The following is a 19,206-nucleotide window of genomic DNA, read 5'->3' as shown; positions in this document are numbered from 1 at the left end:
GATTTTTCTTCTTTGGTCCGGGTTTTTTACCACACACAATCGAAAAGTTTTTACAAGCTAATGTTTATGTTTATTACCTTCACCAACAGGCCCCTTGGCCCCAATGGTGGTTTCTTAAACTAATTACATTTTAAAATTGCCAACATTTTCGCTTTATGCTATAAAGTTCCAGATATTAGTTCGCTCACAGTTTTCTGTCTTCTTTGTTCAGATCTTCTTAAATAAGTTTAATCGGATTCGATCACCTACTACAAATGAAATGACCTGATAACCAAGAAAGTTTAGTTCAATATGTTGATATGTCGATGTTGATTGGTTGTGATTAAACCAAACGTAAGAAATAAATTTGATTTATTATTACTCTAAATGTGCTAAGAAAATAAATATTTTACATTAAGTAGTACAGTCCAACGTCTACAGCTAGTGCAACCCCATAAGGCTGCCCCTTGTAGTTTTTATGGGAAGTTTACGGTGTGCACGATATTTTCACAATCAATGCACCGATTGATTCTGTAACAGCTAATTTGCGAATAAAATATTTAATCAACAAAGATAAATTACGGAAATAGAGAAGATTTTTCAGATTTTTTCATCAGAGAAAATATATTTTTATCCGAATGAGAAAACCCTCAAAAGAGATGGACCGTTAAGGGTCTTTTTTGCCTTTCTCAATAGAAAGGTATTGCAATTGCTCTGAAAACCGAATTTCTAACGGAGGCCCGGAGGGCCGAATGACATATACCATTCGATTCAGCTCGATGAAAGCAAAAAAGGTAAAAATTTCGCTAAAATGTCTCTTAAACAACTTAAATTTGCAGTTCTAGGTCACCGATAGCCAAACAAACTTTCGTTGACTACATTGACCACCATAGACGGTACAGAAAGTGCCCGGAAAAATCGGTCATCTTTTTAAAACTAGCAAACTCATATCAGCTTCTCGGAAATGGTTGGGCCGATTTTCACAAACTTAGTCCCAAATGATAGCTATATTGTCCCCACAGATGTCTATAAAATTTCGCACGGATCGCTTATATGGTTCCGGAAATATAGACTGAACCGTCCGGTCACATATGAAATTCCCATATAAGCCGGAACTCAAATTTTTTTCAAAGGGGGGACCCCATGAAATTTCAGAAATCGAATTCGTATTTTTGATGCCAAACATGAATGAAACGTCGAGATTTTATGTTATAACGAAAAATATTTTTTTTATAAAAATCGACTTTTTGGGACTTTGCCGATTTCGCACCTTTTTCAGTTCAATATTACCGTGGCTGTTTTTTCTTTTACAAAATTTCAGAACTCAAATAATGATTTCTTTTTTGTATATTTGTCATGTCATGTATAATAATAAAATGTAATATATGCATTTGAAAGCTTTTAATGAATATAAACAACGCAAACATTCTCGTGTTCATGATTGAGAAAGGCACAATTGCACCGCTAGGTGGATTAAAACAGGTTTTTTTTTACAATGGAGAATGCATTTACTTACTAGCCCAGTACACGTGCTGTTAGTAGATGCCAAGCTACCACACGGGGTGTACTGGGGGTGTGTCGGGCTCGAATGGTGACGCAGCCATTAATACCGACTAAACTCCATTGGGCTCCGTCAATGTTCCCCAAGGGACTACCTCTCGGTATTACTTCTGGGAGGATGGCTGTACTTGATGTACTCATTCACTCTCGCTCACACATTCATACGTCCTGTATGAGGCTCACTTGCGTGCTCTCTCTCTGTCACACCTTGATTCACTCTCTAACACTCCACATGAGGCTGACTTTTGTGCTCACCTTTTTCGTTCCTTGCGAGGCTGACTTGTGTGTTCGCCTTTTTCGTTCCTTGCTAGGCTTACTTTTGTGCTAGCCTCTAACATACCATGTGAGACTGATTTGGACGCTCACCCTTTCGCTCCTCTGCCACGCCACGAGGCATCGATAGCTAAGTCCCAACACACCACGCTACGACCCTCCCATCTTGGCATGAGGCAGTCCACTTATACGCCTATACACTCGCTCTTCTGCTTCGGGGTGGCTGGGTTTACCCGTTACGCGGTTGCCAGTCGCTGCGCCAAACCTGCCTCAGCATGAACAGACCATTCACTCACTTTTCTGTGCTCGGCCTTTTTCGCTCCGACTAACCAATCATTAGTTAGTCATGCCCGACGTCTGTTGCTCGGTGCGCCAAATTCCCTGTAGCCTACAGGCAATCTGGGTGGTTGCAGTCGAGACTGCATTCCACTTCACCGATTGACACATCCGCTGAATAAGGGTATCAGGGGTTGTGTCCCAGCCACAGACGTCAAGCATTGCTCTTCTTTCGACGTCGAAACGAGGACATACGAACAGTATGTGTTCGGCAGTTTCGTCTACACCCGGGCAGTGAGAGCAGGCGGGGACCTCCGCGTGCCCGAACCTGTGGAGGTACTGCCGGAAACAGCCATGGCCTGACAGGAATTGTGTCAGATGGAAGTGAACTTCCCCATGCGCAGTGAATCCACTCCATATAAAAGCTGGACAAATCCTAAAAAGTAGTTTAAAATGTCTGAAAATATCATCTAAAGGTAATTTTGGTGCGCTGAACTCGATTTTGATTAAATTAGGACGCTAAAATGAAAATTAGACAGCCTAGGATGGCTCTAAAAGTTTTTTTTGGAATTTTGCAAAAGTGAATTTTATTAACTTCTCAAAACAGATACTTTGTAAGTGAACAGAAACATTTTGATTTCTTGGGGGAGTCTTTAGTAACGAGTTAGCTAGGATGGTTCCAATTTATCGAAATCTGGTGAATAAAACTACAAGGGGCAGCCCTATGGGGTTGCACGAGCTGTAGACGTTGGACTATACTATTTAATGTAAAATATTTATTTTCTTAGCACATTTAGAGTAATAATAAATCAAATATATTTCTTACGTTTGGTTTAATCACAACCAATCAACGTCGAATATTACATATTGAACCAAACCTTCTTGGTTATCAGGTCATTTCATTTGTAGTAGGTGATCGAATCCGATTAAACTTATTTAAGAAGATCTGAACAAAGAAGACAGAAAACTGTGACCGAACTAATATCTGGAACTAAATCTTTATAGCATAAAAGCGAAAATGTTGGCAATTTTAAAATGTAATTAGTTTAAGAAACCACCATTGGGGCCAAGGGGCTTGTTGGTGAAGGTAATAAACATAAACATTAGCTTGTAAAAACTTTTCGATTGTGTGTGGTAAAAAACCCGGACCAATGAAGAAAAATCAAATTTTAGACAATATAATCACATTTCACACACCACACCAAGCATTCTAGTTATATTTTTCCATTATTGTAACTTTCCTAAGTACGCATACAAATATAGCGAATGCAGTGGTCTTAATCATATATCGAAACTATAAATCTACAAGAATCGAAAACAATTTTATATAAGAACAAGATGCGTTTTTGCAACGGTTTTTCAAGTGGCAGTGCATTCATTCATAAATAGGCTTTGTAGTATGTACCTATTAGTAGAATCAAAATACTATAGGCTGAGTGGAAATGAATCACGTGAAGGGGAAATGAATCAATGAAATGATCGAACGTAAATAATAAGCTTTCGTTGTGAAATTTAGTAGCAAATTAGATCTACGTACCTACACATTCGCCTCAAACATTAAACCCAAGCGCACAAAGCAAAATGAATTAACGCTGATGATGGGTAGAGCGAAAGGGACAACTAATACCACGACACTATGTTAACCGTGTTTGCAAATGGAGCTCGCATGTACAAACTATTTTGTGTACGAATAATTATTCATAAAAATGTGCTTGAAACGAGCACAACACAAAAGATAGCATAGTGTTTGAACGGACAAGCTCAGTCACTGGGTAGCGTACCTCCACAGCTGGTGTAACGGACTTCTAACTCGGCTACACTGGCTGTGAAAACACACAGCGCAGTGATCTGCTTCGTCTGCCGTTCAACAGGCAACTGAGCTGGTTCGGCGCAATGCGTCCGTTTAAATAGTCGATGATGACGTCATTCATAGAAGCGGGAACTAGGGAAGCGCTATCTTCTGTGTGTAAATGCGCGATATTTTGGCTAGGTTGTTCATTATTTAAATTTTTAATGCCATGATATCAAAAATCTTTGGGTTTATCTATTGGAATCTATTCTTAGAAGTATTTCGGGGCGATATGCGCAAAAAATTTGAAAATTTATCGTGAGATGGCTGAATTATATGCGTTTAAAATTGGACCACTTTTCGTTACATACCATTTTTGTAGAATTTGTAACGTGCACCCCTACATCGAAAACAAAGACGTAGTCCTACGTCAAAAAATGATGTAATTTTATACATTTGTTTGTAGATCCAGTCCAATCTGAATACCATCGTAGAAAAAAATCATCCCTTCATAGCTCTTTAAGAGATAATCCTCATGTACTAATTGATGAACGCGTTTAGAATAGTTATAAAAGATAGCATATCTTAAGGTGTTGGAAAGAATGAATTTTTGTTTGATTGGTGTATTTATTTATAGTTACCGCCAAAGCTATTAAAAGATGACAGGTTTATTTTATTTTAATGAAGATCTCAAATCATGCCCTACTATGCTCTATTCACAGTTTCTCATACGATGCATACTGCAGCCAAGCCGCTCAATACTTTTCCATTGATTTTCAATTCCACTGATGAAATGAATATCTATCCTTGTGAGTACTGACTTGGTTTTTTGTACGAAAACATCCTGAGCATACTTTGCACTGTATGTGTATGTTTTGAAATAGAGGCGTGAGCGCTTTTGCATGAAACTCTCATCAATTTGGAAGTGAATTATTGAGGGAGATTTTGAATTTGATTTTTGATTGTGATAGATTCAATAGGGAGTTGGCACTTGAAAATAAATGTTGCATTACTGGCCAATAACTAAAAATCGGGTAAAAAGGACACTTCCCACACTCACGTGTTTACCTTACATCGGGCACCAGTAAAGCTAACAACCAATACCTACTAAAGAAATAGTATTCATGGAAAGATATGATAATAGTTGCAGTTAGTTTGCCTCGTTGGTTTGCTTTTATTTGAATCTTTCTATACTGCAGATAACTGTGAAAATGTAGAAACAGTAGCCTACGTCTACTGGCGCACACCTTTGAGCTGTTGGACATCATCCTCGATAGTGCCGCAACAGCAGTCGACGCACTCCTGCATGTCCGTTAAGGGTCTTAGCGGTGTCCAAGTGACACCATAAAGGAAAAAAACCTTCATTCATAAACTAACTATTAACCCTTTTATGGTTAACTAATTTCTAGTGCATATAGGGATTCTAAACTTTTCTGAAGACTTTTAGGGTCAAGAAACACGAAAAACCTATTTTGATCAAGGTGCTTCTATCGCAGTGCTAGAAGCTGCTCAAGTTTTACCTACTCTTAGTATGTTTAAAATAGTCCAAATGCATGGGAAAAATTGACGTCTAAATTGATGGATTTTTATTTTTCATCGCTAAATGAAAATGTCTCAGGCAGCGCTGCTCAACTGAGAATTTGCGAAGTACCGGCTGCAGAGAATAAGCGATGCTTGTATTATAACTAAATAAAATTAATGAAATTAACCCTCTTAACTATAGGAAAAATTAAAAATAGATTTTTTTTATTTTTGATGCCAAATGTCTTTAAGGTGCATGAAACTTCGAGATTTGATGCAAACTCGAAAACAAATTTGACAAAAATTTACTTTTTTGGATTTTGGCACATTTTTGCCTTTCTCATATAGAAAGGTTATGCAATCACTCTGAAAAACGTTAATCTAATCCCGGCCAATTTTTTTTTGACTGGAATAAGGTTTCTGGATTTTAACAGGGGCCTAGTTGATGGTATACGGAGATGGGTTACCCCCTCCCCCACCCTCCTTTGTTTACTCCCCTCCCTTTAAAATCCTCTTCAATCACCTTTCAGACCACCATCTCATCCAGCCCTCATACCCCCCCCCCCCCCATCTTTAAACCACCACTATATCACAAAGCATACCAAATTAAGCTGGGGAGTCGTTTGTTCGTGGGATTTTTGCCCTCCTCACACCCACCCCGCATGACAAAATGAGTTAGCAAACATATAACATTGAACTAATGCTGATTAGGCTAATTAAGTATGATATTTTTTGTTTCAAGTGTTTCACCGTCGACACGTAACTCATCAAGTTCGTGGCTGGCAAACCATTGTGTATAAGTGCAAAACGTACTAAGAATGTAATGAATATTTCCACAATTATGTTGAACATAACCAGCCACCGAGCCATAGTTTAGAGAAATGAGAAAGGCACAATTGCACCTATGTTCCTATGACCAAATCATGCATCAAACACTTGAGTTTGCCATTTAAAAAAGTTGTTAAAAATTTATTTTACGTCCAAAATACTTTAAATCTAGCAAAAATGTCTCTGATGGCTCAACTGATGCGAGAAAAATACTAGCGAGAATATTGCGTTACCTTCATTATGGTCAGTTATGGTCATACTATGAAAAGCATTAATATCATTTTCATGGCGATCATGTAGCTCTGTTATATCTCATAAAATTGGGAGGTTCTCAGTTTTTGTATGCGTACGCTAGGAGCACATGTTGCTTCGGAGCGATAATTTGAAGAATTTGTCAGAAAAAAATCTCATTAGAAAAAAATGGGCGCAATCGATCAGGGTTACAGGAAAAAATAAGCACTTGTAAATCGGTCTGACAGATACTAAATTGATCAAAGCATGCGTAAACCTTGTTTATAAGGAATAGAAACGAGCTTGCCATGAAAAGATCATTCACTTGAAGAACTGAACTGAACATTTATTATTTTAGAACAGCTAGTAATTGAACAAAGAAATTTATCCTTGAACAATTATTACTGACCCTATTAACAAAAAAATTTCTCCAAAACTTGATTTATCAAGGAAAACCGACTCCGTTCTTAAAGGAAAAACTATTCGGGAACGCTTCGTTCAGTTAATGAAGACTGCAATAATATATTAAATAATAAAAAATGATAAGAAATAAATTACTTGTGCTATGTGCCAAAATAAATCAAATTTTCAAAAACAATCCGTCTGGTTTTCCCTTTAAAAAATAAAACAAAGCTGCTATTTTTACCACCTAAAGCGATAACCCATTGATTCGGCATGCTTAATATAGATGTCTCCTTTATGAATTCCACTAAGTATATAGACTGATACGAACACTTTTGAGGACTATAAGTCGTAGACGAAATACCAGTATCTATTTTAATAGTGAAGTGCACGTGCACTTTATTATAATCTATATAGTAGAATTCAAAGAAATACAGTTTGGACATTATCCTTGATGATTATTTTACTGGACTTGCTTTTTATGGCACAGAGATAACTTGTTGTAAAGTGATTGTAAATTATGTAACCAATCGTACTCTTCAGGTAACTTACCAGAATTGTAAATCTGATTTGCTAACCGTTAGAACTAGCATCTCAACGGGTAGCTCCAATCCTGTATAGAGGAAGATGGGGTAAAACGCACCCCCTAAGGAAATATGATCATAACTCAGCTATAGAACATCAATCGGGAGATTTTAATTAATTGTATCGTTTTGCCAACATTTTCCTCTCTAATCACAATCATAACGCTTTGTAAAATAATCTAGAACATGAAAAATATCCGATTCCTCAAAATCATTAAAAATTACCTTTTGAAAAATAAGCGGGGCAAAACGCACCTGTTCGGGGGTAAAATGCACCACAACAACGGGGCAGAATGCACCGCAACAACGGGGTAGAATGCTCGGTGAACAAGCAAGTAGTTTTGTTTGCTAACGAGATTTCATAGAAGTGTGCTATTAAATAGCCTTAGGTTATGAAATTAGTAGGTTTTCAGAACAATTTTTCTGTTTTCGATTAAAAAATCAGCCAAATCAAAGTAGATTTTTTTCATTTTGCCCCCGATGGAGCAGAGATATAAATTTAGCAAAAAGGGAATTATTTAATAGATTTTTCATATATAGTGCGACAGAACGGTATAATTAGAACTGGAATACGCTGTTATAATAATACAAATTGCATCTATATGAGCTGAAAATCTTTGTTGCGCGAGCCACGATAATGACATGAGAAGAGCACGTTATTGTCTTTTGTTTATTTCTCGAGATGCTATTGATGTACGGTTATCAAACTTTGACAAAGTATGTATACTATGGCGAACATCCGACTGGTGTTACACTTTTCTATAAATTTTCAGCAGTTTAAGATATAAGCAAGGGGTGCATTTTGCCCCGGAGGTGCGTTTTCCCTTATCTATGTTATATGTTCAGCACTGATTTTCCACTTTTTATGATATCTGCGATGAACCTACATGTCATTTGAAATCGACTACAACGATGCTTGAATATTTTGAATGATCTCCTGAAGTAATGGAAAATTTTTCGCGATGCCACCATTCAGCAATAGTTTTTTCCGCATAGGACCTTCTTTTCCTACATGAAATTCATTGCAAAACAAATTGGATTTAACATGACTTGATCAAGTTAAATAATTGGGTCTGATCTATGACAAAAGATTACTTTTAAGGAAATTCAAGAAACAGCAACAAATATCTTAAATGCTTATTTCGTCTTGATACTGTCCATAACAGCTATGATATATACAGAGCCTATCCGATCAAGTTGTCAAGCTATCAGAAAAAAGCGCCTTATGGGATTCAGCACAAAATTTTAAAATGATTTTAAACTGTTTTCTTTTGTATAGAACAAATAAGTTGTATCAACTCACAAACAACATTCCGATAAAAATGTATTCAATAATCAATATCAACAATTGCAACAATTGGAATCTTTGATTTATTTGATTTTAGATCCGATTACTCGTTTAGCTCACTCTACAAGTATGTTTAGAAAACTTCCTACACATATTAAGATTTACTTAATTTCCCAATATGATAATGGACTAAAACATGGTTGAGATTTATGTTAGGTGCAAATAGTAAATTTCATGAACAATTTTCGTTATTTTCTTTACAATTACGATATTTAAGATGTTCATAGATTACAATACGAGAAAATATTCGACATTATTCACCAATTCTTTTGCCAAGTTACCTATGTTAACTAACTCATCTCTCATGATGAACAATCGTCCATCGTATGCATACTGCAATTAACAATCCATTCCAATGGTTTACTTTACAGATATTCCATCAACAACTACAACGCCTACTAGTCCGCCAAGCACGACGACGCTACCTACTACAACGGATGTTTCTTATCGTAAAAACTGTAAGTAAACCTAGTTAGTAGAGGAAAAATTACTTTGCGAGTTTGAAAAGAAGCTGACAAGTTTGTTTCATGTCTGAGCAGTTGGAAGCTGTTGTGGAGAGAAAGATGTAAAGGAATAAGAATTATGTTGGTATTTAGAAATGGGCAGACACTTAAAAAGTGGTAGGGTCATATTGACAAGCATAAAGCTTATCGACTTACACTGTGTCGAAATGATCGCGTTTTCAGAAATGTTGATCACTCGATTCTACCACTACACTTTCCTACGTATGCATACATTAAACTGGCAAAAAACAATTTTTGAAAACTTAATCGGTCCCCCTGAATTGATTCCGTATCCCGCCAGGAGTATTTGTTCAAGCTTGAACCAGATGAGACAAGTCTTGCTACCGGACCAGCATATTTGAAATTTTTGTGAGATTTTTTGACAATTTACGCGGAGATAACTCAATAGCTCGTATTTTCACCGCTAGGTTGCACTTCATGGAAGTGAAAATAGGAAAATATAAGTCAATTACAGTTGGATTTCATTTTTGGCAACAATATTTTTTATTTCAGTTGCCAAAACTGGAACCGTACCTAAAACGGAACTTATTTTTAAAATTTTCATTTTTAATTTGTGACTTCAAAAAGGATTTTTAGGGGAACCCGGGGCTATTCGAATCTACTTAAGCAAATCACCCTTTTAGGTGGATAGATGTAAAAAAAAAGTTACCGGTCAAAAGTCCTAATTGTTAGTTTGAAACCTCAGCTACATTTTGGTGCCATAAAAGGTTCATTTGCACCACTCAATGGCAGCGCTAGGCGACGATTGGCAAACCTCTACGTTTGACCATCATTTTACAATATAGGGGTAATTCGGACCTGCCTACGGGGCAATTCAGACCATGATATTTCTTTAATTTTTATACAGTGGAATTATGTTTACCTATGAATTAGTTACGAGAGACACTCCTTAAGAAGCAATAAAAAATAAATTGTTTTACAAAAACTTAATCTGGTTTGTCACAGCTGTCGATTGGCGGCCCATGTATTTTCTTTGCTGTGGCGTGTGCAATGGTGTGCGCAGCCACAAGCCACTGAACGGTGGTTGACGGAATAGGCGGTCCGAATAGCCCCGTATGCTCATTTCGCACAAAAGTGGTGAGCGTCTTCAAAATACCTGCATTTTCACCCAAACAAAAATCTTTCCATAAAATAGGAACGTCAAACTGTCCAAAACACTTACCTGTTATTTTTCACTTTTATTTGTTGCTTTAATCACGGTTTATCCATTATAATGATTTTTGCTTAGAGGATGGCAATAAATAAAACACGTTGTATCTCCTTTCTAAAAAAACCGAAGAATGAGATTTATCTGTCAAAATTAGTGTCCCAGAATAGCGGTTCCACGAATATGTACGATAGTCAGAAAATCTGGCTATTTTCTGAGAAATAGAGGGGGTCCGAATTACCCCCACTATCTTAATAGCCCCCCTATATATGAAATGATATGAAATGATGGAAAAAATTCAGCCAATTTAATTTTATTCAAGTTTTTATCAAATTCGATAGTAGTCTAAATTTTTTTTTAAATATTATATTGAAATTTAATGTTTTTAGCCCATTTATTTTGCGTTGCGGTTACTCTTCATGGACCAACATGTCAGTTGCAGGTTTTGTCGCATTTACAAAGGAAAATAAATGGAAGCGCGGAAAACAAGCATGATACACCTTTGTTTAGCCTACAACATTGAATTCAATCCGATGATACATAAATCAATCGTTTGAACTTAATACAGTCTACAATTTATGGAAAAAATTTTTTGAAATTCATTGGGAATATGTCATTGCGTTAAATTAAAAAATATTGACTGAATAAGCAAAAAATCTTTTTGCATTTTTGTTTTTTCGGTCACTTTGGATAACACCTATTCTTCCATTCTTCCATTTTACAGACAAAAATAAAGTCTACCGGCCACTGGATGAGTTTTCATCATCGTCCAACAAAGTTCTCATGGGCGATAGCGGCGAATCGTGGAACAAAGACCTATCGAAAGATAAAGGTAAATCCGGAAATTCGCTTTTTAAACTATCAAATGAACTAAGAGCATCCTTTCCTACTTCCTTACCACAGACCGGGACCGATACAGGGAAAACTCTGCCAATCTCGAAGACCAACGAGAGAAGGAAGCGTTCGTCGATAACGACACAAAATCGGCAGCTTGCAGTGTGCCGCACATAAAACTGATGGACTTGAACCTACTCCTCGCGTTGCTTATGATATTTCACCTAAGGTGATCAGACTCATTGAATACGTTAAAAATATGCTGAATAAATTTATTTGTTTCAACTATTTACTTGATGATAATCCCGTCAGAGGTGTATTTGAGCAAAAATAGAATAGTGAAATGAGAGAGTAATACACAAAACCAAATCTGAAAAAAGAAAATCGTGCAAATAATGTTATACAATAAAATAGTTTTATAGTAAAAAATATAATTAATTTTATTTCACATCCGAATATAAAATTCCTTGGCGTTTTGTTGCCTTCGTGTTTTTAACCGAGAAGTACGGTTTTGTTTTCAATGCGGGGTGTACTTTGCAAATTCAATAGAAATGACGTGTAACAAAAACGGCAACGGTTTGGTTTGAACGATTATAAATTAGCCATGTCACGATAAATTTTTAATATCTTTGCGCATATCGCTCAGAAATTCTGAACTATGAACACATTCCAATAGATAAAACTATGCTATATTTCTCCTTATTTAGGTAAAAACTATTTTTTCTCCACTGGGGAGACAATTGTTTAAAACCTAAATCTTTGTGCCAGAAGAGCACGTACCTTATAATTAAATTTGACGCAAATTCTATGTCTATATTAAACGCAAATTCCATAACTAATTTTGATAAAACTGTATTGTATTTATTTGTTTTACAAGGCTTTAACTTCAAGGGTCATTCGCCTTATTGTGAATAAGATAAATTACAAAAATACAATTTTATTTACAATTTAATATACATAAAAAAATAAATAATAGAATATTATTTCTGTCAACTTCCTGGGTGCACTGCTTTCCACTTCTGGTGCTAATTTTCTTTCTTGATGGTGTACAATCGTCAGGTTTATTTTCTGTCGCTTGCTGATCATTCCGTCTTCTCCCTTGCTTGCGTTTGTGTCCCTGTCGTCGTCGCTAGAGCTTTGATTTTCGCTCTTACATGTTTGATGCATTTTATGTTTTCGAGTAACGCTGTTATAGCCGTCTTCTTCTTTGTTTATTTCTTATCTATGTATGCTAACTATGAGCTTGTGGGAACCGTTGAATATTGTTTGTCCAGCATTTATTTTTTGGCCGGTTGTCTGCGGATTATCAGCAGATGTCTAAGGCTGCCTTGGCTAAGGAGTTGAACATTATTAGTACTACTTGTCCCGTATGATGCAGCTGTATATGGGAAACTTCTGTAAGAACAAGTTACATTTTCACCTTGATCAACTGTTCCACCTCGCGCATTGTAGGTTTAAGACGGGTCTGCGAAAAGTCAATCGCGATTGTGTACTCCCGTAATGGCCGAAATTTATTTTGTGGATCACTAATTTCACTCGCAGGGGGGGGGGGGCATCGAAAACATTTCCTTTTCAATTTTTCGAAGCCCCTCTCCAGTGGCGTAGTAAGAAATTTTTTCGGGAAAGATATGATTTTTTTTTTATATATTTGAAAAAATGTTCAAAAACATTCTGAGCAGGAGAAAAAAATTTCAAAAACCAACAACTCAGGGAACGGGTTTGGGTAGTCAAGGTAGGAAAGCTAGCTGTTGGTATAGAATTAATGCTCTTCCTCTACGAGGACAATCTGGGCGGCAAACTTCAGACTGTCTAATTTACTGAGCCCTTCAGTTCCCTTGTGCCATTCAGTACCACTTCTTCGTTGAGCTTCCGACTGGTTCGCGAACCACTCGGTCGAGTCCCCGACGATAGATCTAGACTACTCCGACGAGAAGTTCCCCGGCGAGAGAAGTTCGAGCCAACCAGCCAGGTGCTGCGGTCAGTTCGGCAATTCCGGTAGAGTAGGGCATCCGGTTAGATGGATCCCCGGCGCGACTGGTGGTGTATCGTCGCGGCCCACGCGGTATCGTTCCCGGCGGTGAATCTGACTGTAAGCTGACGGAGAGGTCCCAGACGAAAGAAGTTCTCCCGATACCGATTCTTATTTGGTTTCAGTACCACAACTTCTTGATCCCTTTGACTCCGTAACCGGTGCCATTTAGCACCGCAACTCATTTAAGCCATTTAGCTCTCTTCTTGGGCCATTTAGCACTACTTCCTTGCTGGTCCATTCAGTCCTCGACGAGTTCGCGAACAACTCGGTCTAGTCCCCGACGATGGACCTGACCTACTTCGACAGAGAATTCCCCGGCGAGAGAAGTTCTCCCGAGATCGAGCTAATCAGCTAGATGCCGAGGTCAGTTCGGCGATTCTGGTGAAGCAGGGTATCTGATGCACTGGTGCGCCGATGACCCGCGACTAGTGGTGTCTCGTCGCTGTCTACTCAGTCTAGTCCCCAGCGGTGAATCTAGCTTACGCTAACGGAGAGTTCCCTGGCGAAAAAAGTTTTCCCAATATCGATTTTTCTTTGGTTTTCGCTATTTTTCTATCGGAACAACCGGTGGGGTGCCGTGGTCGTTCTGGCGAATCCGCATGGAGCGTGACTTCCGGTTCGCTGGCGTTTCGACGCCTCATACTCGCTGCTCTGTTGCAGTCTATTCGACTAGTCCTCGGCGGTAGATCTAGCTTATACCTGCGGAGAGTTCCCTGGCGGTGATTGCTCTCCCGAAACCGTTGTTCGATGTCCATTCCGCTGTAAGACGACGATCTACATCAGCGGCTCTCAACCTTTTTCTTACCACGGACCCCTTAGATATCACACTGGGTTGCTGTGGACCCCCACAGATAAACATAAATTTTGTATGCTATCAATATGTTATTTTCAATTTGTTAGGAAACAAGATTATAAATTTCAATATGCACTCGGAAAATATATTTTTCTTCGCGGACTGCCAGCAATGACTTCGCGGCCCCCTAGGGGCCCGTGGACCCCAGGTTGAGAATCACTGATCTACATCATATCTCTGTTTACTGCGTTCCACGTCTCTATGTTGCTTGTCATTCTGTAGGCTACATTATCCGGGTTGATGTCCGGTCCTCCCGTTTTAAGTAGCTCCTTGCCCGTCACTTCAAACCTCGGACATTCAAAGACTCTCCTCGGACATTCAAAGACTTCAAACCTCGGACATTCAAAGACGCTCCAGGCACAGTGTTGACGTTGCGTACCCACACCGATGAAGATGCTCCTTAAGCAGCCGTGGCTCGGTAGGAGTTGTTTCAAGTGGAAGGTCATCTCTGCGTGCTTTCAATTGACCCACGTCGACAGGATTGGATGAGCCGGTATTATCCACTTTCCTTTCTCCGTATTATCCCATTCCTGCTGCTACGTCTCCATCGAATCGATTCTTATCAGCTTCCTCACGCTTCTGACGTTTCATTGATTGTAGCACTTGATATCCTCCGTCAGGGTAATGCAGATGGGAATCATCTCGGCGTCAAGGCATACGGCCTCCGGTACGCAATCGCAACTCGTACGACCAGCAGTCGAAGAGTCCTGATCAGCTTTTCGCAGTTTCACTTGGTTTTCAGCGCCGCACCCCAAGCAGGAGCCACATATCGCAGTATCGATGATGAAACACTAGATAAAGACCCGACATTTCGCATGTGTAATCAACGTGGTTGTTTAAGCTCAATCAGTCGTCGATTATCACTCCCAATTGCTTCAGTGCACGCTTCGATGCATTCACATGCCCTTCGATGGTGATCTGTATCCGCTGAACCGCTTTGCAGTAGCTGTCCAACAACAAATCCGTCTTGTAGTGAGCTATTTGCAGCCTGACCCGTTCATCCAGCTCTCGATCGCATCTATTGTCTCCGTCACCGACACCTCCATTTCTTCAAGTGTCTCACCGTTATTGACACATCGTCCACGAAACCAACGATTTTCACTTTCCTGGGCAGCAGTAGTGTTAAGACCCCACACTGATAGAATATATTCGTAAATCGCTAGGAATTAATTTCGTTCAAACAACTTTCATAAAATATACGAATTTTTCGTACGTATGATGAATAGTTCGTAGTTCTATCGAAACACTTTTATTTTTTATTAAGAGTTTTTCGTGAAAACTACGAAATGACTTTCGTTGGCTTATTATGAAACGGCTTCATTCAGCAAACGAGTTGTTCGCTGTTATATACGAATATCTTTATAATATTTACGAGCACCGTTCGTCAAACCGTCCACGTCATAAGAGCAATATGGAGCCATTGTTGCTATTCGTCAGATAATTGTTGTTGTCTGACTATTTAGTATTCGTATCCGTGTCCGCCGGTTGCAGGAAGATTTCCTGAACCTCTTTCGCTTCCAGTTGATTCAGAATCTGGAGCAGTACAGAATCGATTGAGCCGTCGTGAACTGCTCGTTGATTTTGTATGAACAATTTTGAGTTTTTCTCTGCCGGAGCAATATCGGTGCTGTCAAACATCGATCCTAAAAGATCGAATGCGACCAACGAAATCGTTTGTAATATACATAAACGTTTATTAAAATAAACGAAACATTTCATTTCTTTCACGAAAAATAATGTCGATAACTTTCGTGCAATGTAAACTAAATAAGTAAAATTTACGAAAACTTTCGTTCATCAAGCGGCCATTTCTTCGTACCACAATAAAATCGATTTGGCCACATCGATTATTTTAAAGAAAAAAAAACGATGTTGTCAAACATCGATCCCAAAAGAACAATAAGAGGCTAATAAATACGAAAACTTTTCTAAGATAAACGAAAAAATTTCATGCGACCAACGAAATCGTTCGTAATATACACAAACGTTTATTAAAATAAAAAAAACATTTCATTCACGAAAAATAATGTCGTTATCAACGATAACATTCGTGCAGTGTACATACATTAAATGTGTAAAATTTACGAAACCTTTCGCTCACCATACGGCCATTCTTGTTCATAAAATGAACGAAACTTACTATTTACAAGGCACGAAAATACTTCGTTGCAGAACGGCTCCATCGAATCGATTCTTATCATCTTCCTCACGCTTCTGACGTTTCATTGATTGTAGCACTTGATATCCTCCGTCAGGGTATTGCAGATGGGAATCATCTCGGCGTCAAGGCATACTGCCTCCAGTACGCAATCGCAACTCGTACGACCAGCAGTCGAAGAGTCCTGTTCAGCTTTTCGCTGTTTCACTTGGTTTTCAGCGCCGCACCCCAAGCAGGAGCCCCATATCGCAGTATCGATGATGAAACACTAGATAAAGACCCGACATTTCGCATGTGTAATCAACGTGGTTGTTTAAGCTCAATCAGTCGTCGATTATCACTCCCAATTGCTTCAGTGCACGCTTCGATGCATTCACATGCCCTTCGATGGTGATCTGTATCCGCTGAACCGCTTTGCAGTAGCTGTCCAACAACAAATCCGTCTTGTAGTGAGCTATTTGCAGCCTGACCCGTTCATCCAGCTCTCGATCGCATCTATTGTCTCCGTCACCGACACCTCCATTTCTTCAAGTGTCTCACCGTTATTGACACATCGTCCACGAAACCAACGATTTTCACTTTCCTGGGCAGCAGTAGTGTTAAGACCCCACACTGATAGAATATATTCGTAAATCGCTAGGAATTAATTTCGTTCAAACAACTTTCATAAAATATACGAATTTTTCGTACGTATGATGAATAGTTCGTAGTTCTATCGAAACACTTTTATTTTTTATTAAGAGTTTTTCGTGAAAACTACGAAATGACTTTCGTTGGCTTATTATGAAACGGCTTCATTCAGCAAACGAGTCGTTCGCTGTTATATACGAATATCTTTATAATATTTACGAGCACCGTTCGTCAAACCGTCCACGTCATAAGAGCAATATGGAGCCATTGTTGCTATTCGTCAGATAATTGTTGTTGTCTGACTATTTAGTATTCGTATCCGTGTCCGCCGGTTGCAGGAAGATTTCCTGAACCTCTTTCGCTTCCAGTTGATTCAGAATCTGGAGCAGTACAGAATCGATTGAGCCGTCGTGAACTGCTCGTTGATTTTGTATGAACAATTTTGAGTTTTTCTCTGCCGGAGCAATATCGGTGCTGTCAAACATCGATCCTAAAAGATCGAATGCGACCAACGAAATAGTTTGTAATATACATAAACGTTTATTAAAATAAACGAAACATTTCATTTCTTTCACGAAAAATAATGTCGATAACTTTCGTGCAATGTAAACTAAATAAGTAAAATTTACGAAAACTTTCGTTCAACAAGCGGCCATTTCTTCGTACCACAATAAAATCGATTTGGCCACATCGATTTTTTTAAAGAAAAAAAAACGATGTTGTCAAACATCGATCCCAAAAGAACAATAAGAGGCTAATAAATACGAAAACTTTTCTAAGATAAACGAAAAAATTTCATGCGACCAACGAAATCGTTCGTAATATACACAAACGTTTATTAAAATAAAAAAAAAACATTTCATTCACGAAAAATAATGTCGTTATCAACGATAACATTCGTGCAGTGTACATACATTAAATGTGTAAAATTTACGAAAGCTTTCGCTCACCATACGGCCATTCTTGTTCATAAAATGAACGAAACTTACTATTTACAAGGCACGAAAATACTTCGTTGCAGAAAACGACGCATGAATTCGTGCATTGCATGATTCATTATATTCACGAATTTATATTATCAGTGCATCGTACATCCCATTCCCAAGTGTTTGACAGAGAATGGAGCCCTGAGTAACGCCCACTGCGACTCGCATTGCCGTTTGCCCTTTTGTTCGTCTGGAACAGCAGTGCTCTACTCTGGAAGTAGCTCTTCAAGATGTGGCTCATTCTTTTATGCCACGCTGCGGCATTGATCTATTCGAGGCTGGATGGCCCGGTGACTTCCCTGACTTTGGCAGCAACATCAGTTTCTGCACCATCCTTATTTCGGGGATTACCAACGTCTAAAGACTTCAGCAGTAGCATCCTGAACATGTCCGGATATGCCAGGATCGCAGCTTTCAGCGCCACGGTTGGTATTCCATCCGGACCGAGGGTTTTTTTTTGATTTTAGTCACATCGACGCGTCTTTGAGCTCGTCGTTAGTCACTTGCAACTCGACTGTGTTACCTCCTTCTTCTTCGCCGTACGGTGTCGGTGGCCAGGTAGTTGAATCGTGATTCGAGAAGAGACCCTCAACGATTATCTTTAGCTTACCCGGACATATTTCAACTGGTGTCGACGAACCCTCGTCTTCGTCATGACGACTCAGTACGCGTCCCCCAGAGATTGATGTTTATTTCTCAGCACAGCTACTTATGGCAATTGGCTTGCTAAGCTTGATCTCCCGTTTTAAAGAGTCTCTACCTTCTAGATACGTCGCTTGCACTCTTCTCTCCCTCTCCGATCTTGCGCTCTGAGCCCGCCTTCTGGCTCTAAGACAAGCAGCGTGTAGCGTACTGATTTACTCATTTAACCAGTAAGCTGCACGCCGTCTACTGCATGGCCCTAGTTTTCGTGACATTGTAACGTCACAAGCCGTCACAATCCTTCTTGTTAGCCGTCAGCCGTATCAACGTACTTGATTCCGTTGTTCGCCGAAGTAACTCAACAAAGAAGTTTTCGTTAAAGGCTTTCGTCATCCACTTTAGCTTGCCACCCGTCTTTCTTCGTGCTGCAGCAGGGTTCCATTGGCCGATGCGGTAGCGAATCGCCTGGTGGTCTCTATGTGGATACTTCTCTCACACTCTCCAGTCCATGTTCGCCGTCAGTCAAGGACTACAGAATGTGGCGAAATTTCTCTCGGTACCGATATCCGTTTCGTGAATCATTAAGCTCCTAGCTCCTCGCTTCGCCGC

The 19,206-nt window shown here is 39.0% G+C and overlaps 1 protein-coding gene across 2 annotated transcripts in view; it reads left to right on the top strand.

Annotated features, from left to right (window-relative positions):
- The window catches only part of LOC131682698 (lachesin-like), a 110,399-nt gene extending 98,703 nt beyond the window's left edge, over positions 1–11,696 (top strand). For both annotated transcript variants that reach the window (XM_058964384.1, XM_058964383.1), the window contains 3 exons: positions 9,163–9,249; positions 11,187–11,294; positions 11,366–11,696. In XM_058964384.1, the coding sequence (XP_058820367.1) occupies positions 9,163–9,249; positions 11,187–11,294; positions 11,366–11,529 (359 nt within the window). In that variant the 3' untranslated portion in view covers positions 11,530–11,696. The remainder of the gene's footprint in view (positions 1–9,162; positions 9,250–11,186; positions 11,295–11,365) is intronic.
- The last annotated feature ends 7,510 nt before the right edge of the window (positions 11,697–19,206 follow it).

The sequence above is a fragment of the Topomyia yanbarensis genome, chromosome 2 (assembly GCF_030247195.1).
Source record: "Topomyia yanbarensis strain Yona2022 chromosome 2, ASM3024719v1, whole genome shotgun sequence".
In the NCBI taxonomy this organism is placed as follows: domain Eukaryota; kingdom Metazoa; phylum Arthropoda; class Insecta; order Diptera; family Culicidae; genus Topomyia; species Topomyia yanbarensis.
Note: the sequence above shows the minus strand (reverse complement) of the source record. Positions and strands in the feature narration are given on the sequence as shown.